The following is a 27,849-nucleotide window of genomic DNA, read 5'->3' as shown; positions in this document are numbered from 1 at the left end:
TGGGACAGGCGCCATTATAATTGCATAAATCAAACATCATAAAAAATACAGGCTTTACTTTAGCTTTCCTGCAGACAGTTCATTAAGATAATTACTCACTTGTAGCAGTCGAACGCAGTCGCTGCAACTGCTGTCCTCAGTAGTGGGCCCAGAATGACAGAAATTGGCAGTGTGGTCATGCATCAGCCCAAATCCTTTTGCTGCCATTTGCTTTCCGCCTGCGTGCTCATCCATCAGGCCAGATGCCCCCACGGACTCCAGCTGAGGATCTCTCTCATCCATGTGTCTGCCTGCAGGATTTTTGTAACATTTCTGCTAGTGAAAGTTATTTTACAAAGATGTTCCTCTTCTTGGATGATCCCAGAGTCTTTATTCCTACATCTTCCTACCCTGGTCCTTTTGTACGGTTTGCCTTGATCCAGCTGGTTTGTTGGCTCATTCACCTTAGAGAAAAAGAGCTGCCCGCACAGTGACCTTCACCTTTACAAACAATCAGTCTTATACTGGTGTTTCATTCAAGCAGTTTAGTAGGACAGATATAACCTTAGGGACTTCTGGGCCAGGCCAGCATTGTTGGTGGCACTGTACAGGTGGAGAAGTCAAGGCATGGAGGAAGGACATGAGGTGCCCAAAGTTTTGCAGGTGGTCAGGAGGAGAGCCAGGAATAGCGCCCAGGAGCAACTTGGTCCCAAGGGGAAGATGTGGGCAAGGTTAACATGGCAAATAAAAAATGATCCCTTTGAAATAACTGTGACCCATAAAATACATAAACATTGATGAGCCATAAACAGCATTTACTATTTACAGCATCAGAGCACAAGGATATTTGCCAGCCATTTGCAGCTTAAAGAATAAACAGCAGTTCTTTTGATCCTGAGTTGTCGAAAGGGTTATATTTAAAGCCATTCATTTCTCCCCAGTCTTTCACCCTTTACATCATTTGTTTTATGCTTTGCACTGATCCCCCTGCTGTAAATACCACTTTCGCACTACAGTGGCGGTGCAGTAAATATCCTTTCTGGTAATGAAGCAGGCTGGCAGAGACTCCTCCACTCCCTGTAACAACCTGAAATAGAAACACCATGGGGATAAAATACAAGAATTGGAGCTTTGACTGAATGGCAGCTTTTGTCACCATTTCGCCGAGTATTTGAAAAATGAAGGCTGTGAATCCAGCTCAGAAACACTCACCTGGGAACATCAAAGGAAGCCTGAAAAAGAGAAAAAAATTACTGAGCGTTTTGCTAAACCAGTTTTCTGGTGGCTGGAGGGCAAGAAAGCTGTGTTTACTACAACTAACAGGTTTGTTTAGAATGAAATAGAAGTCAACAGCAAACTACTCAGGATTTGGCTGCTTGTCCCTTCCCAGCCCTCTTCTTGCTCTGCCGCCTCAACTAGCATGACTTAGCCACATCTCCTGATCCCTTCTAAGAAGTGTTTATGGTTCAGGGCTAAAACACTGTGCTTTTTTTTTAAGAGAAAAATCCAATATTTTAAATGCCTTCTCTTGAACTCTATTGGAAGTTTGGAAATGTCTTGAGATCCCTGAAGCCTGATTTCCTTTTTTCCCACAGAAAACCTTCACATTCTTCTGAGTCATTTACATGGAAGCGCCGTAGGGATGGATTCATTTTGATTTTATCATTTTGGATTGTTGCAGTGTGAAATTTATACTAAGATTATTAAATGTAATAATGGCATGTTTATTGGAAATATGTAAATATAAAACTAAAATACTGTTTTAAAATAAAACTTGAACAAAACATATTGGAGAAGTAAAATGCCAAATCAAAACAAAGCATGTCTGCACTATTGAAACTAAAATGTCATTTTTCTTGGCTTTTCCCATCTGATCTACATTCCTGTGAAATGTTATGCATATAGTGATAGAGAAAGAATCTGCATTTATATAGTTTATGCCCTCAGACTTGCTTGTCTTATGACAAATGAGAGGTAACCACCTCTCCCAGCTGTAGTATTGCCCATATTGGTATGTGTTTGCTTTTTAGTACTTTTAGTACTTAAACTGGGATTTTGCTCTTTCCTGGCCCATCCCAAGGCTGGCAGATTTGACAATCCAAAGAATGAAGGCATCCAGCAGAGTGGTATTTTAGCATCGGGGTTTTACAAACCAGGAAAAGGTTGTTAGAAAAACAAAGGGGGATCCGAAGGAGAATGCAGCACAGTAAGCAAACCATGAATAAGTTTGGGGCATCGTGCAGAGCTTTGAGGCACCAGCAACTGAAGGAAAACCTCTCTCTTGCCTGGGTGCAGAGGATGATGCTTCCCCAGTTGGTCATGTTGGGGAGGACAGGCTGCATCTCCTGACTTCATGCTGGAGTCTTCTGCTGGCCCTGACTGCTTTTGGAAAGCTGTTTATTTTAATTCAGTCTCATTCATCTGCAGGCAGAAGCTTTGGCTGTAGTAAGGCTGTGTCGGTTGTTAGGGCAGTGCAAAGGCTCTCCAGCCCTTACTTACAATATTATTATTTTCCAGCTGAAGTCTCCCAGCAGTTTAAGCACTCTTGACAGTGAGCTTCACGCTGCCATGTCGTTAAATGTATCTCATCCGTGCTGTGACATCCAGGTGCTGCAGACAAGCTTAGTGCAGCCAAGCTCATCCATCCGAGCTGGCCGACAACGGGCATCAGCGACCATGGTCTCACACCAGCGACGACAAGATGGCCCCAGGAGCTCCATCCCCTCTGCCCACCTGCTGGTGGGAGCACAGAGGCTGCAGCCGTTGGCAAAGTGCTTTTACCGATAGTGCTGGTGGAGCAGAGCAGATCATCCCATCATGGGGATTCCTCCAAAAAATGATATTTGTCACCTCCATCCTGAGAATAGTCCCGAGGGTCATAATCTGAACAGACATATGGAGAGCAAGGGACTGGGGTGCAAACCCAGATCAGAAAACCCCATATGGGTGCAGGCATTGTCTTTCACTATCACCTTCTTTGTCTCGATACAAAGCATCTACATGCCTTTTCTGCTTCATTTGCATTCAGATAATACTACAATGGGATCATTGTTTGGGGAAATAACTCACTGGCTATATGCAACAATTTCCCATCAGTCTGAAGCATTTGATTTCAGCAGGAGCACGGTGGGACCAGGATCTTCTGCTGACCATCCAGCAGTGGCAGGAAAGAGGGCCTCTGGTATTTAAAACAAGCACTTTTTTAGTAAGGAGACATGGACGTGAATGCGTTGGAGGGAGAGGCAGACCTTCCTTGTGCCAGGACGCGTGAAGCCTACAATAGCAGCTCTGCAGAATGGCAGGGCTGCTCCGGGGCCAGCATGAGCCGTTAATGGTTTGTCTGTTTACGTTGCGCGCAGGCTCGGGAAGAGCTTTACATGCATATTTTCCTCTTGAAATATTGAATCCAGTGTTTTCATTTTTGGAGGCCTGGGGAAAAATTATGTTTCATATTTTAAAAATAAACACTGCTTCTACAGAGGTATAAATGCAGAGCTATAGTATCCAGCAGCACACCTTTGCCTCTCGCCTTATTTTCAAAGCTTTAATGTTGCTTGTGTGCCACAACCCTCTGCTAGTGAAAATATTCACCTGAAATGTATTTATCTTTCTTTGCTAATTAACAGCAAAATGACACAGAGAAACTTTATATTTTCCTCAGCAAGAACAGCCATAGAGACTTCATTTATGGAGGGCTCTGAATGATCCCTATTCATGGCAAGCAAGTACTGTCTGCACCAATAGATCCTTGTATGCATGGCAGAGCAACAGGAGAAACCCCACCGTAGACAGGGCTGGAGGTAAAATCTCCCAGATTTTATGCTTTTATTTCACTTTGTTCCCTAATAGTCATAAATGTATGGGTGTAGCTGTTCTATATATTTGGGGAGCAAATGTACCCGTGTGTATATAAGCACACAAGGGATATCAGTGAACAGTATTTATACATGTCAGCACTCATCTAAATCCACGCATATATAAATACATCCATGAAAAGCATGCATGGAGGAGAGTTATGTGTCTGCATGTATGTGCACACATACATATTTATATACATAAACACATACATGCAATTATGTTTATATGCATGTATGGTCACATGTGTATATATTCATGCATCCATTCACAGGCATAAGCATTTCTACATGAAGTTTTTATACCGGGCTCTTTGTGCATGCACGTGTATACGTGAAGGTCTGCATGTGTTTTCTGTACTACTCCATGATCATAATCTGCAGTTTTCACATCCTGCAAGGTAGCTCTTTTAATCCCAGGGGCTCTGAAATAACAAGCAAATAAAATAAGATGCCATCAAGCTTGGCAAAGGGCCTCAATGACAGAAAAAGGTGAAATGGGAGCAAAAAAAAATCTCATCTGGAGCATTTGCTCCTTCTGGCTAAAAATTTCCAGCTAGCTCCAGAGATGGTTGGAAAGCCTGTGATTGATGGTGTGTACCTGGGAAGATAGCAGCAGGACAAATCCATGCTGATTTTGCATGAGAATATAGCCATCTTTTAATATTTTAATTAACGCTTTTAGTGTTGAAAGAGTTAAGAATAGCCTGGCAACTTCACTAAGGACAGGTCCTTTTTTTCCTAATCAAAGAGCCTTTCTCCACAGGAGCTCTTGGTCTCTGTTGAAGCACTTTGGGAGTAGAGAGTGACTCTGGATAAGGGAAGAGAAACTGGACTTTGAATTAAAGGTAGTTTGCCATGGCAGTGCACTACCACAATGCAGATTAAATGGATGAGTGCTCCGAGGGTGTGGGGCTGGAAAGGTGAGCAAAGACTAATCCATCAGAGGAGAAGGGCTTTAATTAACTGACAATAGTGTAATACAGTAGTTAAAAAAAAGAAAATAGATGCACTGCTTTGTGATGAACCCGTCATTAAATTCATCTTACTCTAGTACCAAATCTCCCTGCTGCTCTTCCATAAAGAAGACATTGGATTTCTGCTCACTTGCAGCATCATCAGTCTTATTTGTTGATTTAGATTATTGGCTTTTTGTGGCAGGAGCTGTATCTCCCTCGTGTGTACAGACCTGAACGTTACGCTGTAAAAAATAAATCAAACTTCTAATCTGTCTGTCTATTCTAAGTTTCTTGTCTATTTATCTAGTTTAGGCTACTGAGTTCTTTCTTTCCCTCCCTGCTCTCCTGCACAGAGGGCACAGCCTCATAGAGAAGTAACTGTTTCCTGCAGGAAGAAATTTGTTCTGCATCCTACGCTTTCGCCCGTGCCTCCCCAAGCCTGGCTCTCCTCTTCCTCTCCCCTCCTCCTTCGACCGAGCGTTCGCCCACAAATTAAGCCAAGGAAGCGAAGCCCCCCGATCCCACAGGCTGGTTTCCAGCCCTGTGCTTGGCAAACGCAGGGACTGAGAGGTGATTTGTGTGACCCTATTCCCGTCCCCCCCCCTCCCCATCGCTCCCTCCCTGGGCTTTGCTGCAGGAAGGACACAAGCCTGACACACCGCAGACCGTTTGCTTACTGTGGCAAAGCCCAGGATTTGCAGACGGGAGCTGGTGATTGACAGGTTAACTCCAGTTCCCCAGGGCTGGTTTCACTGGTCCCACTGTTACGGTCCCAGATTCCCCACATACCACGCCGTTGCGGGTCTCTTTATAGCTTCCCATCCCCTTCGCCGAGCAATGAAGCCATTGTGGAGGGGCTGGGGGCTGGCAGGGCTGGACATCCTCCCCCTCCCCACCTTCGTGCAATATTTTCTCCTAGTCCTTCTTGCTTGTCCCTCTCCCCTCGGTGCCCCCCCCGGCACTTCACACGTGTCAGGGGCTGGCCCCATGCCTCCCCGAGGAAGGGCAGGTTAATACCTCTGGGCCAAGGCTCTTGCTTGCCACTCTGCATCCAGCCTCCAGCTCCTCCACAGCCATGGACAGGATTTTCTCTGCCTTGCTGCTCTCTTTGCTGCTTCTCCTCCAGAGCTATGGAGTTTGCGGGGCACCTCCACAACCGAGAGGTAAGTGGGGAGCTCAGCGGCGGGATGCACGGTGTCAGTCCTCTACCGCCTTGCCACCAGCCTGCTTTGGGACTGGGAAGGAGATGAAGGAAAAAGAAATACCCAACATCAGTCAGGGAAGCAAAGGAGCTTTCTCAAATATTTTCCCAAGACAGCAAAACCTGGAGATGTGTTTGCTTCTGCCTGTTGCATTGCTTTAGAGAAGTAGTGGGAGGTCTGTACAGAGACACAGCAAAGGTGGCATCAGGTCAGCCCTAGCCCGCAGCGTAGCCTCAGCCTCGGGGCTCGCTGCTTTTGGCTGGAGGAGGCCCAGGAGAAGGGCTCTCCTCTGCCTTCTCTCCGCAGCTCTGCAGGGCTGGTTTTGCCGGGAGTTTGAGGAGGAGCTGGCCAGACACCCTGAGTTCTGGTTAACCTCATCGAGCAGGAAGGTCTGGGTCAGGTTGCTGAGGATGGGCCTTTCCTAGGTTTTACTTCATCCATTCCTGAACAAAATCCTGCTCTGTTTGTCTTTCCAAGTGGGGTGTAGAGCAGCCAGATGGGAGATGAGCTGCCTGCTCTTTGAGGTTGCATGCTTTCTAACTCCTGGTCTGCAATTAGTGTCAGCAAGTACCTGGTAGTGAGGAAGCATCTCTCCTCTGCCAGGGGCAGGGTGATGCTGGGGGCTCCAGCCAACCCAGGGAACTCACCGCAGGAGAGGTGGCCAAGGCAAAAATTACAGCTGGGTTTTAAAAATGCTTGAATGATCTTATGATGATGCATAATGCATATACCTGGGCAGATTGACAGCTGTAAAATATGCGTGACAGTGACTGCAGTCTTGGCTGTTGCTTATGAAGGGGAGTTTTCTGATATACTGACCAGTTTCTCGTTAGTAATTTGGAAAGGGGGAGTTATCTTTGCTGCAGAACCACTAAGTGCTACCAAAGTCAGGAAACTAAACAGACCAGTCATTCAACTCAGCCCTACCATGAGCAATCGCTATTTCTAAAATAAACAACTTTTAATTCTGAGTTCCTAGGCAGGTTTCCTGTTCTTTTAATGAATATGGCAAAGATGCCCTAAGAGATATTTTCTGCTAAATCAGTGCGTGAAGTTCAGCTATTTCTGAATAACTTCAAGTGTGGACATTTTTAAAAATAGAGGAGGATTTTATTTCTGGTTTAATTCAACTTTAAAATAAACTGTGCTGAGTCAAGATGCCACTCAGAACAAGCGTGTCTGACTGTCAGCTCCTGGAGATAACCCAGGCCTGTCCTGCAGACCCTGACGTGCACAGTGGATGTGACCAGACAGGCTGAAATCCCAAAGCTCCCATCTGATATCTCCTCTTTTCTCTTCATTTCCCTGAAATATACTTCACTCTCATAAAAAGAGGTTAAAAATGTTATTTAGGGCAAAATCACAGAGATTCCATGCAAAAAAGAAAATATACTTCAAAACTTCTATTGGATCCAACTGTTCCTAGGGAAAAAAAAACTTTTCTTCCTTGGTTTGTCACTAAAACCAGAGATGATTTATTAGCTATAGAGGCAAAGGGGAATCTGCTCCTTATTTCTGGAGGAACTGATTGCAAGAATTTGAGCCTTTCTCTATACCTTCATTTCTCACCTGTAAAATGGACATAACCAACCCCTGGTAAAGGGATTTGCAATACTGTAGATGGGCTGGCAACTGAGTTTTTCCATCCTCTGCAATGAATTATGGTGGCAAAGTGAAAGTCACCCACATGGGAAAAGGTTATATTGCATTTTAGTAGAAACCAGAGCATCTGACAAAGTAACCACTGCCTGCTTCCCTTCTACACACAGCATCTTTTAGAGAGACCTTTCTGGGAGCCAGAAGCAAATTCAGCATTAGTATCTCTCAGGAAACTAACCTGAGTGTATTATTTATGGATATATCACAGGGTATTTATTTTCATCTGTCTGAAAGACTGAAAGCTCCATTAGATTTCACACTGAGGACTAGTTATAATATTTATGTCATAATTTGGAACAGATTTGTTGGCCCAAAAGCTCACATTTAAAAATCTGTCTGCAGAAATCTCCTTTATGATATAACCTATATCGTCCCTCTCTGCGGAAATCAAATATTAACAGAGCCCTTGATGCCCCTGGAGAGCCAGGCTAAATGATAGAAAAAAAAATTAAAAGATCAGAATACTATAGATCTGGTGGGGAAAATGGGACAATTAATTTAGAAAATCATAAAAAATATCAGTCCTTTTTATGTTTTGCCACAGTTGAAAATGAGGATGGAAAACAGCATGCAAATGAGAAATTAAAAAAAAAAACCACTCAGCTCTTTGCATTGCTAATGCTTCCTGTTTATACCATTTACTTTTTAGAGTGAATATTCATGTCTTACTCTGGAGTTGTAGAGATTAACTATCAATTACGAGGTTCTGCATCTCTCTATTGTGTTCTCCCTCACCAGCTCACAGAAATAAAACAGCGCTGGTCTTTGCTGTGTTACAGTATTTCATTACTAGTGCCAATAGCTGAAAAACACGAGACTGGTTTACGTTATGTTGGTTATTTAATCTGGGTATCTTGATTCACAACTGAATCTGAACTGCTGAGTTTCATGCCTACTTCTGGTCATGCATGACAAAAATATAATCTCATTAATTAATATCCATGTGGATTGCTTATCCACGTCCAAAATGTGGTAACTCCTTTTGAGACTTTGTTTGATGCAGAAGTGCACGCACAGGCTTCAGTTCACAGCTTCATTCCTCCCCCCATGCTGCCATAAGTGAGTTAAGTTTCATGTAGACATTAGCAATAGCCTGGGGTTACAAGTGGGTAACCTGCTCCCACAAGTGCAGCGCTGGAATCTCATCAGCTCGCTCCTTCAGAAGTACAAATCGTCAACCGGTAACTGTGCTTTTCTTACAGACACTTTCTTATGAAAGGAAAAAGAACATTTAGAACTATTAGGTTAAAGTGGTCTCGCTGGGTCTCTCTGAGATGGGCAGAGAAAGGACTGAAGGTTGCAAGTCCTCTAGCCTCAGCTGCTGCTCTAAGAAGACCATCCTCCCCCTCCTAGTATACTTTTCTCTTCTTTTATTTTTCTCCTCCCTCCTTATCCTTTCCAGGCACCCTGTGTAGAACCAAACCCACCGATTTGGTGTTCGTCATCGACAGCTCTCGAAGCGTGCGCCCACATGAGTTTGAGAAGGTCAAAGTCTTCATGTCCCGGGTGATTGAGGGGCTGGACGTGGGCCCCAACTCCACCCGGGTGGGTGTGATCAATTATGCCAGTGCCGTCAAGAACGAGTTCTCCCTCAAGACCTACCAAACCAAAGCGGGGCTCCTGCAAGCAGTCCGGAGGATAGAGCCGCTCTCCACTGGGACTATGACTGGCCTGGCTATCCAGTTTGCCATTAGCCGGGCTTTTAGTGACTCAGAAGGGGCCAGGGTGAGGTCTCCCAATTTTAATAAGGTAAGCAAATTATCCATTTCTTGGATGCTCCTTCTGTCATGTGGCTCATCATGGAGCGGTTGGAAAAATCAGAAAAGGAAGAAAAGTTATTTTCTCTGTGCTTTGAGTGTGTGGGGACAAGTGGGGGTTAATTGTCAAAGGTGACAAACCTTTGGGAGGTGGAAACGTCCCAACTCTTCTTGAAAACAAAGCTCAGCTTTCTTTTGGGCAGAGCTGGCCAAAAGTTGTCACGGTGAATTTAATCCACCCTCACCAGCTCTCTTCTCTGCCTGGAGTGCCCATCCTTTGGGACGCGGCTCCCTGCTTCCCATGTGCCTGCGACACCACACCGCTGTGAGATGATGATCTCAGCCAGGTTTGCTAGCCATGAACAATGCTCATCTTCCCCAGAATATTGTCATAAAGAGGCTTCAGAATCCACCATAGTAAAAAGTGAGGCAACCTTCTGAAAGTTTCCTTCGAAATGGCCCATTTCAGCTGCAGATATAAAGCAAAGTGCTGTTTCAGTGTCCTCCACTGCTCTTCCAGATTTTCAGAGGCTGGCTGGTGGCTATGTTTTCCATTCTGGGTATTCTCTTCAGGTACACAGACTTTACTGACCATTTAGCATGTAAGGCTGTGGCATAAGGTCAGCTTAATTCTACACGTGGTTGCAATGGGCATCGCTGCTCCTGACTCATATTCCCTGTCCAGGAAGCTGTCTTTAAAAAATTATTCCCCAGACACCTCATTCATTCTTTCTGGATTTGACCATGGATGAAACCAAACCTCAGCTCAGTGACCGTCATCAGGAAAACTCTCTTCTGAGCATGTGGAGAATATATATTCTTGACAATATGTCTTCTAGCTAAACATCGTGAACACACTCCCTAGGCCCTTGTGTCCCATGCCAGCTCCACTGGCTCTCTGCTATGAGACCGGACCAGAAAAATAAGCAAAGGCATTAGCAAGCAGCTAGAGCTTTCCACCAGCTGGACAAAAGCCCAGCTGTTGGAGCGAGGAAGCCTGGAATTTTTTCCTGATTACAACAATTTTGGAACATCAGTCACTCTCCATTTCTCTCACTAGTAGTAATGCTCTAGGGAAGGCAGAGCAGAACATGGAAAAGATGCCCAGGGATGGCAAGTCAAAAATAATACTGAAAAGTGAAAAATAGGCACTGGTAAAGATCTGCCAACTCCAAAAATCAGCAAGCTAAAGGCTCTGCTGATCTGGAATTCACAAGATACCCCTAAAAATGAGGCTGTCGCCTACAAGGATGATCTAATTAAATGCCTTGTGTGCCCCCTCACCATGTTGAACCATAAGCAACTTGCAAATATGAATGAATTCATCCTCATGTGGTCTTTTATTGTGGGATTCACAGCAGGGAAAATTCCATGTATCCTTAGCCTAAATCTGGTTTGACACAATAGGAAGAAAACCAAGAGTGATAACAGGAGAAAAATCACACTCCAAGAAACTTTCCCTAAGTCTTATTGGCAATCAGCTCCAGAAAGAGAAGCTCATCTGACGAGCCATCATGATCACATCATTGCTCAAGCTTAGGAGTCACCTGGTGCAAAATATAATAGCCCAGCTCTCGCAGGGGAACTCCAAGACCTAATTGCAATGGTTTTTATTCAAAAGCAGTAACATTGGTTTGTTTGTCAAATTCTTTCAGATTCACTGAAAGAAATCATTGCAAAATTGCAAGATGTTATTGATATTACATTGTTATTATTTTTTTAGTAAAGAGCTTTAAAATCCTTTAGGTGCAAAACTAGTTGTTCTCACTCATTTCACTAAACTACTTCAAAGACATTAAGTGTGGATTCAGTCTTCAGCTCAAATCTGCTATTTTCTGGAGGTTCAAGCAACTGCTTCTTGCTGCCAAGGTGTGTTTTGCCTTTCCCCGCTTTCCCAGCAGCAGTAAGTCTGCCACAGGGTCTCAGGAGAGGCAGCAGCGATCCATGCTGCCTGCTCCCACCGCTCTCGAAAGGCTTTGGAAAGGACTCATTTCTCAGAAAGCTCAGGGCTGCCCAGTTTCTCCATGGATGACTTCACTGAAGAGCTGTTTCAGCTATTGCATGGGAAAGAGATGTTTTCTCCAGTGAAACCGCTCCTGGGGAGCTGGTGGGAAGGTGACAGGTCTCCAGCAGAGCCGTTCTGCCATCTCAGTCTGGCCAGAGCACCCTATGGTGGAAAAATGTGAGCAGAGTGGAAGCTGCAGGTCTCCTCTAAGCAGGATCATCCATTGCCACACACAAACAGTGCCTTTCTGTCCAGAACAGAAAAAGTAATGGGAAATGTTTGGTTTTGTTGGGTATTGTTTAGCACAAAACCAGACAGCTGAACTGAAACCAAAAAAAAAAAAAAATCTGGATGATAATATCTATTTCTGCTTTTCAGAAATTTTTACTCTGATTGAAGTGCAAAGATTGTTTAATAAGAAAGAAAACACAAAAAAAATCCCAACAGTGTGAATGCCAGACCACAGAAACATTTCAGTTCTTGAGTACTGACAGGCAAAAAAAGGCACTTACTTCTCACTACTTCCAATACGCCCTTGCAGAAAAGCTTATTTCATTAATTGTTGTTCCAATGTCCAGAAGTGCCAGAAGCTCCAAGCAGGAGAGAGGTTCAGATGTGCTTGTCCTGCCTCCTACAGTGTCAGCAGTAGCTGCCCACTGTGCAACAGTCAACGTGGTAGCGGTGCAGGAGGGGATGGACTCTGCTCCTTCCCTTGGAGGTGGTCAGCTCTCGCTGGAGGTATGATCACAGCATTTGCTTCTGAGATGTGTCTCGTGATCAGTCTTCCATTCAAAGCTGCTGAGCACCTTCACAGATGGATAAGGGTGCATAAAGGGTGCCAGTCAGTGCACGAAGTTTTCTTTCCAAAACCTGGGAGTTCCTCCATGGCTGCACATCAGCAGGAATCACAGGCAGTTGTTAATTTGCCATTAAATAGCTTTTGGGACCTGACAACTCAAGGTCACTCTTCCCCAGGCTCCATCACTTCTACCCTCATCAGTCCAGAAGATTTACTTGTAGGGAAAAACAGTCAGGGGCACCAAGGCGGCTGAAGCAGTTCTCCTCGACATTTGTCCTGTGAACAAAGGAGAGCGGGAGAGGAACAGCAAAGGAAGTTAAGACTGTTCCATGAATCTGCCATGTTCCACATGAGGAGCTCATTACTGGAAGAGTAATTCCAGTGCCCTCCATGGCACCACACTGAGCACAACCCTGACACAGCTCCAGCAACACCCACAGAGCCCTCAGATCTCTGAGTTGGGCAGACACCCTCACCCAGGAGATGGAGGAAATCAAGAAACAGGAAACTTATGGCCAATCGTTGCACCTAGAATGGTATCTGGGCTATGAATGAAGGATCCGAAAGGCGGGCTCCGATTTCCAGTCTTGTTGTGTGAAAGCAGCTTCCATTGATTTCACTGGTTTTCTTATTGTTTACCTTTCAAATGAAACAAATAATGGGATCTTTTTAGGTCCACTTTCCTCTAGGACTGCTACCCAATCCATTCACAAGCCTCAGATATCTCACCGTAGTTTTTTATTTTCTCCTGTCTTTATCTAATTCCCCAATGTCTATTTTAAGACAAGGTGACCATGTTTAGGTAAGGACTGGGCCATAGTCCTGATTTATACAATACTATTATAATACTTTCACTATTAGTCTCTATTTTTTTCCTTAATACAGCCCGACACCTTACACGCAGCATTGACCATTACTGTAGATTGAAGAGACATTTTCACTGACCTGTCTATGAAAATGCCTGGATCTTTATCCAACTGATCTTTCCGCACCATTTAAGTAACTCCTTTCCATGTTATTTTCCTGCACTATTTTCCTGCTCTTGTCTACTCTGCAGCTGGGCTGCCAGACAACTCACTCGATGTGCTCTCGCAGTCCTTGTGGCTTCCTGTCATACCAATACACATAAGAGCTGCTATTCCCTGCTAATATACCAAACAAGCTTTTAGTTTAAATACCCAAACAGTTAAAAAAAAATCAAATTGATTTAGTGGATTACTGCAGCAGCATGGCTAAAGCATCAATGTTTCTGTGGACAGTGGTACAAAGAACTTTAAAGTGGCTTTGTCTCCCTGAAACCTTATTTCCTGGACATCTAAAAAAGCAGAAGAATAGTAGTGGTCTTTTTAATGATTTATCTCAGGCATTAAAAAAGAAAAAAAAATCATTACAGGCTTTTACCTCTTTCCTTCCACTTTGGATCTGGTCAAAGAGACAGAATCACAGAAAGGTTGATGTTGGAGGGGACCTCTGGAGGTTATATTGACCAATCCCTCCCTGCTCAAGCAGGGCCACCTAGAGCTGGTTGCCCAGGACCATGTCCAGATGGCTTTGAATACCTCCAAGGTGCGAGACTCTACAACCATTTGAATTCCTCGGTTCCCTGGTTATTTTTCTACTTTTTTCCATGATGCCTTGAAGTCTGTGACCCTCATGCTGCTCAGGGTGGCCCCGTCATCTGCCTGGGAGGATGAATAGGTCACACAGTAATTTAGAGAGGTGAAGCTTCCAGAAACATTGGACACGGTCCTTGCTCCTTCACACAGCAGAAATCCAGCAAGACCTTGTGAAAATCTGCGCTATGATTGTCAACCATGTGGGACACTGGTCAAAGCATCACAAGATGATTCGGTCTTGCTGTGCTCTGGGCGGCAAATGTCACCCCAGGACAGGGAAAAGGACTATTTGTTTCTGTAGGAGCTCAGAGTAAAGTCTGTTTATACCTTTATTAAGAACTACAGGGGTGCCCAATTACTTTTACCTTTCTTTAGGAGGAACAACAAACAGATTGTCAAATTGCTGAGAAAATCAAGGGCTTATTCAACTTTCTGCCTGATTCCCCTTTCAGTGCTGCTGCAACATTCACGTTGTACACCGAATAATGAGACATAGCTACCTCATTAGCTGCTGGATTGCCTACACATGGCAACCCTGAAATATGAATACCTAGGGATGCCCGTGAATACTCTGGTGTCTTAGTTAACCAAGAATAAATTGTGTCATGAGAACATGGGGGATTTCTATATGACAGAAGCAACACAAGAAGGATCCAGAAAGTTAGGAATTCACAGGAAAATGAAATGTGGGGTTAAAATGAAAAAAATTTTGACCTTGAAAAGCAAAAGTTTCTGAGTTTCCTTCGGGCAAAAATCTCTCCTTAAAGATCCTGTTCAGCTATTTGAGACAGCAAAAGCATTCACCCTTTCTTAATTCTTCTCACATGGCTACCTTCTGAGCCCAGCACAAGCCCTACGCTGCAGAACAGTGTCAGCCTCTCCAGGATGCAGCAGATGCTCCTTCCTCCAACCTGTCTCTTGCTCTTTACCAAACAAGGCACATACCAGGACTCTCAGCTTTTTAAATGAGACAAGTTCATAACACAGAGAATTACAGAGATCCTGTGACTGCAAATAATTCGGAGGTAGGTTTGAAAAAAAAAGATGGTTTTATTTTTTTCATGCTGGAACTCACTGCTTCAGGCTGGCAGGGAGGGCAAAGGTCTAGAGGTGGAATCCTGAGAAAAAACAGGATTTCCTAATTATTAAGATAACTACATAGGATAGCAAGATCACTTTATAGTTGTTCTATTTCTTACACTCTTTCTGTAAGCACCTGGTCCTGGTCATGGTCACAGAGAGGTTCCCTGGCTGGTTGGTGCTTTTTCTGACTCACTGTTACATTCATTTTAGCCATGGGTTCACTAATTAACTCCCGATGCCTGATCCAGACTCTTTGTACCCAGAAGTTTTGTTTTCTCCAACAGCAGGTCAGAAAGCAACATGAATTTTGAGTGCTCTATAGTAGATTTTCACACAGATGCATTATGAAGATCTTTCCCATCAGACCCAGATGTGGATGCTGCCACCAGACACCTCCTGGGTCGTATTTGGGGCTCGGGCCTATGTGAAGATGCCACCCTGACGTGAAGAAGCAAAGGAACTGATTAAACTTGGAGAATCACTTCACTTAGACAGAGAAATGCCAGGAGGACATGCAACACCTCCATCCTTTGACAAACGCTGCGAGAAAGATAAGCAGTTACTGACAGAAACCTGTTCATAGGGTGGTGTTGCTCGCAGAAGCTACTTGATGATACATCTTGTTTCCTGACAGGTTGGCTTTTGATAAGCTCTAATTGGCAGCCCCCATTCAGAGCTGCTGCTTGCGTGCAGAAAGCAGAGCTGCTCCGCCGGCTGCTGAGCGGCTGAGTCGAGGGCTCTCTCTCCTGGCAGAAAGCACGATTGCACGGCTGGCTCTGCTCCTTGGCTCGGCTGCTGGTCCAGAAACAACCCGAGCGCTCCTTTTGGTCAACCTTTGATTTTCATAGTCATTCCCCTTTACAACACACGCTGACATCTGCCACGGGTGACACTTTTCCTTATTTTGGCCACAAGAGAAAGAGAAGTACTTGAATTTTTTTTTTTCCCCTTGGAAGCAGCCACTTACAGCATTGAGGCGCTACTAGGAATTTTTAATTTTGTAGCTCTTAGGAAGTGCAGATAAACACCTGAACTTACAGACCTGCGCCAGATTGAAAAGCTCCTCATTTTTCCCGGTTCACCCGTATTTTTCATAGAAGGAAAGCTCTGAATGGGGCAGCAGATTAGTATCGCAGTATTACTCTGGGGCAGATGACTGCAGCATTCAGCCATCCCTCGGCTGAAGGGTGGGCAGAGGGGGAAGGAGCCACTTCATCTGCATGGCCAAGACCCCTTGGGCGCATGGGGCAGGGAACCCCACTCCTGACCTTGCCCAAGATGACTTTTCTCCCGCCTGAGGATGTAAAACAGCCATCACACTGTCCTAGCTGAGCAGCTGCTGGGTCTGATTTTATCTCCAGAAAGATGGAGAGCATATATGGCATAGAGGAGAATAGCAAATACTGCCTTAATGACCAGATGATGGCTCATTCAAACTCACTGCTGCTGCCAGATAGATTTTTTTTCCTGCCTTTTTTGTTTGACGTTTCTTTACTTTCTGTATTACTGAGGGTATTTGCCTGTATGTGGAGGTTTTTTCAGCTCACCTGCTCCTGCTGATTGTACTTCTCCATACTGCATTACATCCCAATCATTTGCTTTGGACTTGACAGTGGTGTCACAATAAAACAGTTGTAAGGAAAACTGGCGGGAGCAGATGAATTGGCAAAGAACAAAAATGAAGGTTTTGTGACAATATGTCACTTATCAGAAGAAAAATAAAGAGGAAAATGGACAATCTAGCAACAGGAACAGGATTCTTGGAGGCTTTCCACTGGTTCAGGGCTCCATCTAATCCAGGGTGAAATCCAGTTCCCACTTAAACCAGCTGTCAATTTAATGCTGATGTTAGTAGGGGTAGGATTTCACCTCTGCTATTTATTGTGGAACACGGAATCAGAAATCATGGCAGGCACTGACCTTAGGCAATCTCTTCCTCTCTCTGCTTCAGCTTCTCCATCTATAAAATGGGGAAAAGTCTTCATCTCATGATGGTTCCATTACATTTCCTGAGATTCTTTAAAGTTCCATACTGAGTCAGAGTTGTCCTTAGTGTCAGCTGCGGGTTCATGAAGACAGTTAGCGTTTGGCTTGAGCATTAGTTTGTGTATGAAGAACATAACCTTTACTTTGGTTTCCTCAGGGGCGAGGTGCACCCATTGTCCCTTAATTAAATCAGTCAGGTCCATGGCAGTTTAACCTTTCCAGTGCAGAAAGAAACAAACCCCACATAAAAAGAATGGCTTGTGTGATCTCAGGAAGAATGGGAAGAGGGGGAGGAGGGGGTGGCATTTCCTTTTTCTTTAATTTTAGAAATGTGAAACTTTCTTTACTAACCCAGCCTGTTCCACAGCAGTAGTGATATTAGCACCCACTCAAGCATACACCTTGCCTCTGCCCTCCTCTGCGTAGGTGGCGATCGTTGTGACCGACGGACGTCCCCAGGATGGAGTGCAGGATGTGTCGGCAAGGGCCAGAGCCGCTGGCATTGAGATCTTTGCCATCGGGGTTGGCCGGGTGGACATGCACACACTGCGGCAAATTGCTAGCGAGCCTCTGGATGATCATGTGGACTATGTGGAGAGCTACAGTGTTATAGAGAAGCTGACCCACAAGTTTCAAGAAGCTTTCTGTGGTAAGTGCTTGCCACAACCCCGGGTTCCTAGCCAAGAGGTACAAGTGGCTGCCAGCAAGCTGTTCACATGGAAGTTGTATGTGTGATCATCCTTCATCCATCTGCTTCCTTGTTCCAAGGACTTGGGTCTGCAGGAGCACGAAGCAGTATGGAATACAGATGCTCTTTGAAGTCGCCTTTCAAGAATTTCAGGTTTTGTTTAGGGAATTTCAGGTTTTAGTTAGAGAAATCTTCAGACTTTATTGGCACAGAAGAGTTTGTAAACATGACCCATGTACTCCTTGAGGCATTGAAAAAGAACCTGGAAAACATTAACTTTATATAGCTAAAATCATTGTCCTTATGTTTAAGCCTATCTGGGCAGTTCTGAGAATCTGGCTTGTAATTTCCCCCACCAGTATTGTCTTCCGAATTCCCAGCTGAGCAAGGGATGGTTTCACTTCCCTGCTAGATGCTGAACCGCTTTGCCTGACTATGCGGTTGTTTTTGCAAGCCTTGTGAGGCAGGAAACTCTCCTGGCTGGTGCAGTATCTAATGCCTTTCTGCATAGCAGATAAAAAAAGCCTGAGTATCCTACAAACACATATTCACTCCTGCATGAACCGGTGAATGGAGTGAGAAAGCTTTATTGCTTTCAAATGTACCCACAAGACTGCAGGAGGTGGTCTATAAATATCCATTTTATGTGTCAGCAAGAGAGCCCTGAGGGTTTCGCACGCCCATCCTGCCGAAGCACAGACTGTGGCAACACTTTTTAAAAGGTGCGATACACCACGGGCCTATGGCAAGGCTTTGCAAACACATACAGGCAGATGGACCTGTAAAACTCTCCGAGACCAGTTTCTTCAAGAGGTGTAAAATTTCATGATTCAACTTTCAGGCTGAAAGTGATGGGGGTGAGCAGCTTTTCATCAAGGAAAATTTCTTCCTTTGTAGGAAGGAGGAAAATTTTGAATATAAAGTGAGTCATGTATTATAATCAGGTGTCACTGCACCAGAAGCTCATGAAAGAGGGGAACAAATACATACTAAAGGGAGAGACAAAATTTGAGAAGGTGGAATCCAGGCCATGAATATTTGTGGGAGTTTATGTTGGCTGCCCTCGAGTCAGGAGTCAGTCAGAGACGGAGAGGCCTGACTGAGTTTTGAAGTTCTAGCGTTGGTGTCATTCAAAAAGATAAAGAGGAAAAAATCCTTTCTGTGCCTTGCTTTTCAAATTTGTAACATGCAGATGACAAAGTTCTCTCCATGGTAAAAACCCTCAGAGATGCATCCGAGGGAAGCGCTGTGCTAAGGACTATTGTAGCTAACAGAGAATAGCACTGTATTAACTGCCAAGTGGGCTGTTACCGTGCTATGCAAGCAGCTGCACAAAACTGTCCTTGGAGATGTACCCAAACACCACCTGCTATTGCAAAGCACGGTTTGTGGGTACTGACAGCAGGAAGAACTGTGCAGCACTGTCCAAGCTGTTTCCCATAATGCTCAACAAACACATGGGGAAAAGGGAGACCCTTGGTCATCCAGCCACTAGTTAAACTAATAAGATCTCTGTAAGCTTCAGAGAACTCAACCTGAGAGCCCAGTGTTACAACCATCTGCACGGTTAGTAATATTCCTAATTATATGAGCTACGTAAGTGCTGGAAAGATCTACCAGTGCCGGCACAATATGCGTACATGTGAATTAGGAAGGCCAGAAGAAGTACAAAATACATGCAGAGCAGAACACAAATAACTTGAAATAATGAGTAGAAGCCCCTTAACTTTGAAAGACTTTGTGCCACCTCCCGTCATTATGATAGAACAGAAATGCTCAGTTTTCTGCACCGACTTCCCTGGTATTTGTAAACTAATTGCTTCAACCAGATCTGTTTACTTTTGAGTTTGTTTTCAATCATCATTGCTGTAACTGTGACAGCGTTGTCAGTCACTGAACGCTGCTGGCTCAAACTGTTGCAATTCAGCTTCTGTTTGCTCAGCATCTCAGGAGTCAGATTCAGGTTAAGATCAGTAGGCAGAAATGTTTGTAGAGAGTGAATCTGAAAACTGCACGTGCGAGGGTAGCTCTGAAGTGAATTCCAAGTATTTTTGGACATGAATTCCATCCAGGAAAGAAAACTGTACATGGGGCTGAACTCACTAATCATAATTGTACTACAGAGCTGAAAAAAATGGATATTGGCCAGCCCAGATGGTATGTTGGAAACCAAACCTCAACCAATAGCTTTGGAGAGTGAAGTATATCGTGATGTGCTCAACGGACGGATGGTTTTTGCCCTCAGTATGGGGACTACTTCTAGTCCTGGCTGTGCCTTTGAGTCAGGAGACTCGTGAAAATTTCTCTTTGCCTCTTCTATCTCAGTCACTATCCAAGAGTAATGACCTCTGCTGCCTTGTCTTGCTGCAGAGGGTTTTGTTGTCACTGAGCGTATGGGACAAATATCATGCTTTGTGGATGGGCCAAGGAGGCTGTGGGTTGAGAAGCCTTGGCATGGTCTCTGATTTTAATCTGCACCTTTGCTTGCAGTGGTGTCAGACTTGTGTGCCACTGGAGACCATGACTGTGAGCAGATCTGCATCAGCAGCCCAGGAGCGTACAAGTGTGCTTGTAAAGAGGGTTTCACGCTGAACAGCGATGGGAAGACGTGCAGCGGTATGTAATGATTTTCGTTCGCACCGAGCCAAGCTGTGACCTGCAGTGGTATGGTGGGGATAGGATTGAGACAGGGTAGGCGTGTTGTGTTCAGAAAAGCAGAAAAGGAAACCATGGACTTATAACCAAGAATTATTTTGAAAACATTAGTGCGAACTGTTGTTTTGATTGATTAAACCTACTTCATTAGCAATAAAATGACACTAGGGTTATATTTTGCTACATAACTAATTGGGGTCTTAGTTGCTGTCTTCTTTTGCCCTCTTCTCGTATTTTGCTTCAGCTTGCAGTGGTGGGTCAGAATCTGCTCTGGATCTTGTTTTCCTGATTGATGGCTCCAAGAGTGTGCGGCCTGAGAACTTTGAGCTGGTGAAGAAATTCATCAACCAAATTGTGGACTCGCTGGAGGTATCAGACAAACAGGCCCAAGTTGGCCTGGTTCAGTACTCCAGTTCTGTCAGACAGGAGTTTCCACTGGGGCAGTTCAAGAACAAGAAGGACATCAAAGCAGCAGTCAAGAAAATGGCCTACATGGAGAAAGGAACGATGACAGGCCAAGCTCTGAAGTACCTCATTGATAGTTCCTTTTCCATCATCAATGGAGCTAGGCCTGGGGTCCCCAAGGTGGGCATAGTCTTCACGGATGGACGGTCACAAGATTACATCACTGATGCTGCTAAGAAAGCCAAAGACTTAGGTAGGTCTCCTGAATTCTCAGTGGCTTGTTTCTCCCTTGGAACAGGTACTGCATCTAGTATCAACCCAGGTATGATTCTTTCCCTGGAGATGTCTCTTACTTAGGATAGAAACAGGTTACTATAGAGTGACTTCGTCGAGATGTTGCCTGACTATCCTTGCACGCTCATAGAGAACTTGGAGCAACCCTGGCCAGGGTTCAGACGAATCTTGGTTTGCCAGCAGCTGGTGTTTGCTCCCACAGCCCCTCTGTGTCTTTGATCTAAGTCTGCTGGAGGTCTCTCTGCTGGGCAGGATGGAGTTTCACACATTTGGTATGGGATGCACGCTGGTCTAGCATGCTTCACACAAATGTGAAGGAAACCGCAGGGAGAAGCTGAGGATTTGTCTGATGTTGGTAATGAAAGTCAGGTCAGCATCAGTGGCACTCACAATGAGGCAAATACGACCGTCAGAGAGCCCCTTGGAGAATAACAGGAGTTGTAGGGCCAAGTGTGGCTTGGCTGTATCAGCCTTAAGGCCTGGAAAAGAAACAGAAGAAAAAAAACAATAAACAAAGCAGAAACACAGGTTAAGGGAGTTACTGTGGACTCCCTGTCCAAATCCCAGCCACACTAATAAGAAACTTTCTTCAGCTTCTACTGGAATATTAAAAGTGCACAGTGGCTACATATTGATATATTTGTATGTCTAAACACTGTGAAGTATAAATATCTTGAGATCTGCCCCTTTGCTGACCTGCTGAACAAGTTCCCAGTCTCCTGACATCTCTGTGTTTAATGGATGCAGCCCATGTGAATATGCTCATGAATTGCTAAATCCTTTACTTCCTTTTAACTTCAGTCTCGACCACTAGATGGGACTAAGGGCTAGCACATAATAATAAAGGTCAGGTATGAGCTCATGCAAAGTTGATGTTTACAAAGCAAGTTGACTTGTTATGTGGATGTTCAGCTCTTATAAAACAAAAGGTCCTTATAAATGGTATCTATTGAATTTATTCCTCTGTGGTGATAAAACTTTATGCCTTGTTTCTTCCTCCTCTCTTGACCCTACAGAGAAATCTCCAAGGTCTGCTCGTAAGTAATGTCAGTGGGATAAATAACAAGATGCTTATAACTAGACTCCAAATATGTTCCTTGAGTTGAACTTTGAAAAAAACAGATATTGGACACATCCAGAGGTAGAAAGACAAGGCAAAAAGGGGAGGAGGGGAAAGCATTACCATTGTCTAGACATGGACAAGTAGAGACAAATATTTCGAACCGGGGTTAACTAGTATCACCATTCAAGTCAATGAGAAAACTGCAGTTCAGTTCAATAGAAACAGGTTTAAGCCAGAGGTAGCCAGTCAATCTCTTGGCAGTGAAGCATAGTACCTGGGCGTGTTCTTAACTCACAGTATGGGTTGCTCTTGACAGACTATATGAGTTGCAATTTTAGAAAGAGATTCAGCTACAATTTTGCTGAACCACAGGTCTCCATTGCACAGGGGACTTTGCCACCACATAGGTTGATTAATGGTGGCTGCAGGCTATTTTGAAAACTTCCACTGCTTCCTTTTGCTGTATTATCGCTTCCCTACTAGTTGGATGCATGATCCTGTCAAGGTGTTATGATCATCTGTCCTTTCTTGTATCTCCAAAACATTGTTCTTGCGGTGATAGTGGTCATTGTCTGGATAATTCTAGTAAGAGTTTGCCTGCAAAAAATATTTTGGAACCCTGGTTGACCTGGTTGAAATAAATCTATAATGGTAGAGGGCAAAGGGCTTAATTTCCCAGTTAACATCTGCAGAGCTGTGTGGAGACCCTGGGTCCAGAAGGTGAGCAAGGATGTACAAACTGACAGCGGGTTGGTACCAGAGCAGCAAGATGCTCTGCAGCTGTCCAGCTGACATACTTCTATTGCTCGCAGGCTTTAGGATGTTTGCTGTGGGAGTTGGCAACGCGGTTGAGGATGAGCTGAGGGAAATTGCTTCAGAACCAGTAGCCGAGCACTACTTCTACACGGCTGACTTCAGAACCATCAGCAAGATCGGGAAAAAGCTGCAAATGAAAATCTGCATTGGTAAGAGTCAGGGATTGGGGAGTGGGGGGATTTAGTCACAGAGTTTGAAGGCTGGAAGCGGAAGGACAAAAATGCCCCTTCAAATGGATGTTACAAACAGCTGTCTGTTCTCACTGTATCGAGTTTGCAGGGTACTTGGAAGGATCACGAGACATCAACATTTTGGATGGTTACCTGAACCACAGCCACCCCTACACCTCATCCATCTCCCTCTCTCACAAACTGCCTTCTCCTTCCCTTTTCCTCCACCCTTCTCCCCTTCTCTCCCTTCCTCTTCAGTAACGATGAATTCATGATGTACCAGGTCCTGAGAATAGCCAAAAGTGACATAAGGAAAGAAGAGTTGCTCTTAAAAGAGAAGCTAAGGGCTGATTTATTTGGCTTAATATGAAGATCATCACAAAATTGGACATCTGAGCTGAAGCTTGCTAACCACTGGCTGCTCCTACAGTCAAACAGGCACCACAGACACCACAATTTCAAGTTAAAAAAAGCATCTAGTATCTTCCACATGACTTGTAGGTGTCTAGGTTTGGGCAACGTGAATGCTAAGTTGCCCAGGTTTGGATAGCCTAGTGAAGCAAAAAGATGAGAGGACTGACTGGGACACAGACATGACAAGAGGAGGTAAAGAATAACATAAAAGTTAAAGAATATTGACCTGTAAATAACCTGAGTATAAAAATTATTAAAAAAAAAGAACTACCACAGTTATTGTGGATTTTTATTTTGAAGGAATAATATGCCTCCTATGAAATATTGGCCCTTTGCAATGCATTTGGCTTGATCAGGCAGATCATAGTGAATCTCAAACACTCAGGCTTCATTTAAGACATTGAATACCTCACAGCAATACTTCTGAGAGCTACACTGCCAGGCTCGTCAGGAACCTGGCACTCTCTTGTCGAGTCCAGGCGCTCAGGCTCCTTTATCCTGCTGGGCAAATGTTTTCTTCCAGTTCCCAGCCAGATACATTGCACACAGCTCTGATGGGGCTCATTTAGTTCCCAAGAGAGCCCTGCCAAACTCAGCTCTACTTTCCATGAGTGTATAAACCTGCTCTTGAGTGCCCCATGGTCCCATGCAATGCAGAGACCTCCACTGCTCTCATGGCACGTGGAGGTGCTCTACAGCACCAACGGATGAAATAATACACATTGCCAAATGTTAATCTCCTGCTTCCCTTTCTTTGCAATTTCTATCATTGTTATTTGTGCCAAAACCAGGAGATATCCATGTAAATATTAGTGGGTTAGCAGTAGGTGACTCATCTGTTTTTCTCCCTGAGTGTATATTAGAGAGAAAAAGTACTCAGAAGTTAGAGGCCTTGCCTCTGGAAAATCAGATTCGGTTCCTTGCTTCACTACAGATGTCCCGGGTCATGCTGGGCAAGTGCCCTGTTCTCCAGATTTCTAAAGATGGGACCTTCCTTTCCTCCTGGGGAAGTCTGGGAGGGACAACACCCTCCAGGGTCCTGTGTCTGCAGAGCTTGGCAGCCAGGCTTGCAAGATAGAGACTCTCTTTGCCATGCCTACTTCAAAAAGTAGGAGTCGATCCAAGAACAAGATGATGGCACCCGTATGAAAACCCCCAACATATTGTATTTAAATGTCTTTCGAGAAAGCAAATACATTTAGAATTCAGCATTCCAAAAAAGTGAAAATAAATTTCAGAAAAAGTACTTGTTTGCAAAAAAATCACTTAACATTTGAGTTTAAAAAAAAAGAAAGGAAAGGAACTATTTGTATTTGTTTAATTTCCAGTGCCAGCTTGTATTTATCAACAGATGGCTAGAGATCTTCTCTTAATATCCAGCTTTAGTTTACTCATGACTGGTTTAATCCTGTTGTGCTTTTGTGCAAGTGATGTCCTTCCCCTTAAAAAGTCCTTCTCCTATTTACTCCTTCCATTTGCTAGGCAGTTGAGCTGACTCAGTGTGGTCTTGTAAACATCTCCTTTCTTTTCAGTCATCTCAGTTTTTGCTCCTTTTTTGCTCCTATTCCAGTTTAAGCTAATTTTTCTGGAAGAACATGTAAATTATTGACATAGATTTGCAAACTGATTAATGCACGTTGCTCCACCTGCTCAAGAAATGGAGTGCTGAAGCAAAGCTCGAGCAAGTCTTGACTCTCAGATGCTAAACAGTGCCTCCAAAGTTTCATTTCACAAAAGTTTATGAGCAGCAAAGAGTATGGCCCACCATGGTGATGTTACTGGGAAGAAAACTGGCAAACAGAGATTGTTTTGAGCACTGTATTTGGTCAGATTCAAATTTTGGGGGCAAAATTTAAGCAGCAGTAGTAGAGCTCAGTGGGTTTTCAGGCAACTTGGAAATTCAGGAAAGACATTTTTTTGCATGGACCCTGGCCTGTATAACAAGAAAATGTGACATTCTCTAGTCATCTGAGGTTAAAGTGATCAGTCAGATAATTAGGAGGAATGATATTTTGATTTCTTTCATGTTTGTGATAAAGAAAATAAGAGATTTCACTTGTCTCAGTGATTTTGATTTAATCCTTTTTTTTGTGCCACTTAACCCATCTTCTTGATATTTTGATCCACAGAGGAAGATCCATGTGAATGTAAATCTATTGTGAAGTTCCAGACCAAAGTAGAAGACCTCATAAATTCATTGCAGCAGAAATATATCCTTCAGAAGCTGTCTTTGTTCAGATCCCAGTGGGTTGGGTTGTGCTTTCTGGAGGGACCAGTGGGGAAAGTCTACACGTGGGGGAAGGAGGTTGGGTAGGTGTTCAGGAAGCTGGGAAACAAGACACTTGGGTTATAAATGTGTGTAACAAGAAGAGTCCCTGCACCAGCGTCCACAGCTACTGGTCTTACGCGGAATAAGTAGAACAAAAACAATAGAGCCAAAGTAGAATATGTCAAACCATTGCAAGACACCAATGAGCTGTAGGCACCAAGGCCTAGGTCAGTTTTTAGAAAGATGTTTAAATGCTGCCAATGTGACTACAGCGGAAGCATGGGTCACGCATGGGATGCTGCTGCTCCTTCTGCAAGCTGCAGGTCCTGTGAAGCAGGCCAGAATGCGGAGAGCAGCAGTGGCTAACACGGGACTGTGAGCAGATGAAACCACGGGCGCACACATGCGGCTGACTCACTCAGTCATTAAGGCTCCATAGATGGGATTCTTTTTATCTGACGGCAAATGTCTACAATGCAAACATCTGAGTTGGCTGCCTAAATTTCTCCGCTGCACTGGAGGGAAAGAGGGCCTTCTACAGCAAACCACCTCTGACTGTACAGTCAGTGGTCTGGATGAAGTCAGATGGATAGGTCCAATAGTCAGAGGGATAGGTCCAATAGTCAGAGGGATAGGTCCAATTTCTCCCAGCTGTCTAAATCTCAGTTGTGAGAGACTGACTCTCATGTAACTGCTCGCTGCAAACATCTCCAGTGAGGTGAGGTGGATCCCATCTGAACTGAGTTTGTGGGACTGCATTCTGCCATGCTGGGTCCTGTCATATTGCACAAAGACCATGAATAAGTGATTGAAAGAGAAACCAGAAAAAAATTGTGAATGAGATTCAAATGTCTCATGGGGAAAGGAATTAGTGAAACCTTGGCGGGGCTCACTCAGAGCTAGGGAGATTTTTCATTACTGAGAATATAATTTTAAGGAGAGAATGTAATTTTAAAAGCAACGTTCTAATTTATTCACACATTTCTGTGCTTTGCTATGTCAGTTGCACAGTATATTTTCTACTCTTTAACTCAAATTGAGTGAAATCCACAACTTATGTTATGCAAAAGGTCAGAGTAAATCAGTAGTTCTCACCCAGTGGGTTGCTGCTGCCAGGCACATCATGAAAAACAATTAGTGAAAAGAGCAGAAAATTGCAACACTATATAAGTCTAAGAAAAGCACTCTGCTCCACTCTTCATGCAATCCGTACTGCTCAAGGTCAGGAATTCTCTGTCAACCACTCAAAACACACTCCAATCATTCTCACATTTTTTACTCTTCCTTTTATAGTAAATTTATAGGTGCATGTGAGTGTGTGTGCGTGCATGAACATTTTCTACCTTCAATAAAAGTTCGTCAACCTGAACAGTTCTGGAAATGCCAGAGTAGATGATGACAGCATTCCTCTGCTACCTGCTCCCAGCAAGGTAGCTCCATTCATTACCTGTTCTGCAAGCCAGGGGAGGACTTCAGCAATGAATCACTAATGTGCACTGTCTTTTTTTCCCCTTAACTCTTGCTCACTGGAAGCTGTGGCAAAAAGGATCGAAGCCCTGGAGAACAAGATCATCTAAGATCCCAAAACAATATTATCTCCCTCCTTCCTAAAGTAACAAAACTAGAACTCCTTCACTTATAAAGGAGGGCAGCTCAGCCACAGTGCTATGGCCAGCTTGTATTTTTTTAAAGCGTCTAGTCTATCTGCATTTGTTTAAAAGGGAAGAAGTATAACAGTAGAGCAGACCTTGTATAACGGGCAGAGCACGTGTGACTGAGTTAGACCATGCTAATGTTTGTTGCATCGTATAGAGTGCGGATATTAAAAAAAACGGAAAGATTTGTTTTTGATTCAAAGCTTAATATATATATGTGTGTTAATAAGTACTTGATTACGAGTTCTGTGAATCCTCGCGGTGTTCTTCTGCATCTTTTGTTTCTATGCATGAGATAATTTAATTTAAAAGTCAAAGTGACTTAAAATCAACTCAGATGCTGAGTGTAAAATGCCAAAGCCGCTGATCAGCTTATTATTGTAAGCATGACGCATTTGTCAGTAAGTAGGTGAAATATAGTAATGATCTCTGAGAGTGCGTTGCAGACAAGATAGGATAGGACGCTGCTGCTAGTTGGGTTTATCTATAGCTGCTGCACAATATAAAAAGAAAAAAAGCTC

General features: G+C 44.0%; 1 protein-coding gene across 1 annotated transcript; it reads left to right on the top strand.

The window, feature by feature from the left end:
- Window positions 1-5,867: 5,867 nt before the first annotated feature.
- MATN1 (matrilin 1) lies at window positions 5,868-27,250 on the top strand. Its single transcript, XM_075173377.1, has 8 exons — window positions 5,868-5,955; window positions 9,056-9,402; window positions 17,326-17,548; window positions 20,078-20,203; window positions 20,487-20,900; window positions 22,817-22,969; window positions 25,534-25,614; window positions 27,201-27,250. Exons 1-8 carry the CDS (start codon window positions 5,868-5,870, stop codon window positions 27,248-27,250), a joined length of 1,482 nt encoding a protein of 493 aa, XP_075029478.1.
- Window positions 27,251-27,849: the final 599 nt, after the last annotated feature.

Source organism: Calonectris borealis, chromosome 25 (genome assembly GCF_964195595.1).
Source record: "Calonectris borealis chromosome 25, bCalBor7.hap1.2, whole genome shotgun sequence".
In the NCBI taxonomy this organism is placed as follows: domain Eukaryota; kingdom Metazoa; phylum Chordata; class Aves; order Procellariiformes; family Procellariidae; genus Calonectris; species Calonectris borealis.
The sequence above is the reverse complement of the archived record's forward strand: the minus strand, read 5'-3'. Positions and strand labels throughout refer to the sequence as shown.

What these genes read in the sequence shown, in the direction of transcription:
- MATN1 (XM_075173377.1), top strand. Translation starts at nt 5,868, where the DNA reads ATGGACAGGATTTTCTCTGCCTTGCTGCTCTCTTTGCTGCTTCTCCTC. An exon ending in TAAGAAAGCCAAAGACTTAG is followed by an intron (nt 20,901 to 22,816) that starts GTAGGTCTCCTG and finishes TATTGCTCGCAG; the next exon opens with GCTTTAGGATGTTTGCTGTG. An exon ending in GCAAATGAAAATCTGCATTG is followed by an intron (nt 22,970 to 25,533) that starts GTAAGAGTCAGG and finishes TTTGATCCACAG; the next exon opens with AGGAAGATCCATGTGAATGT.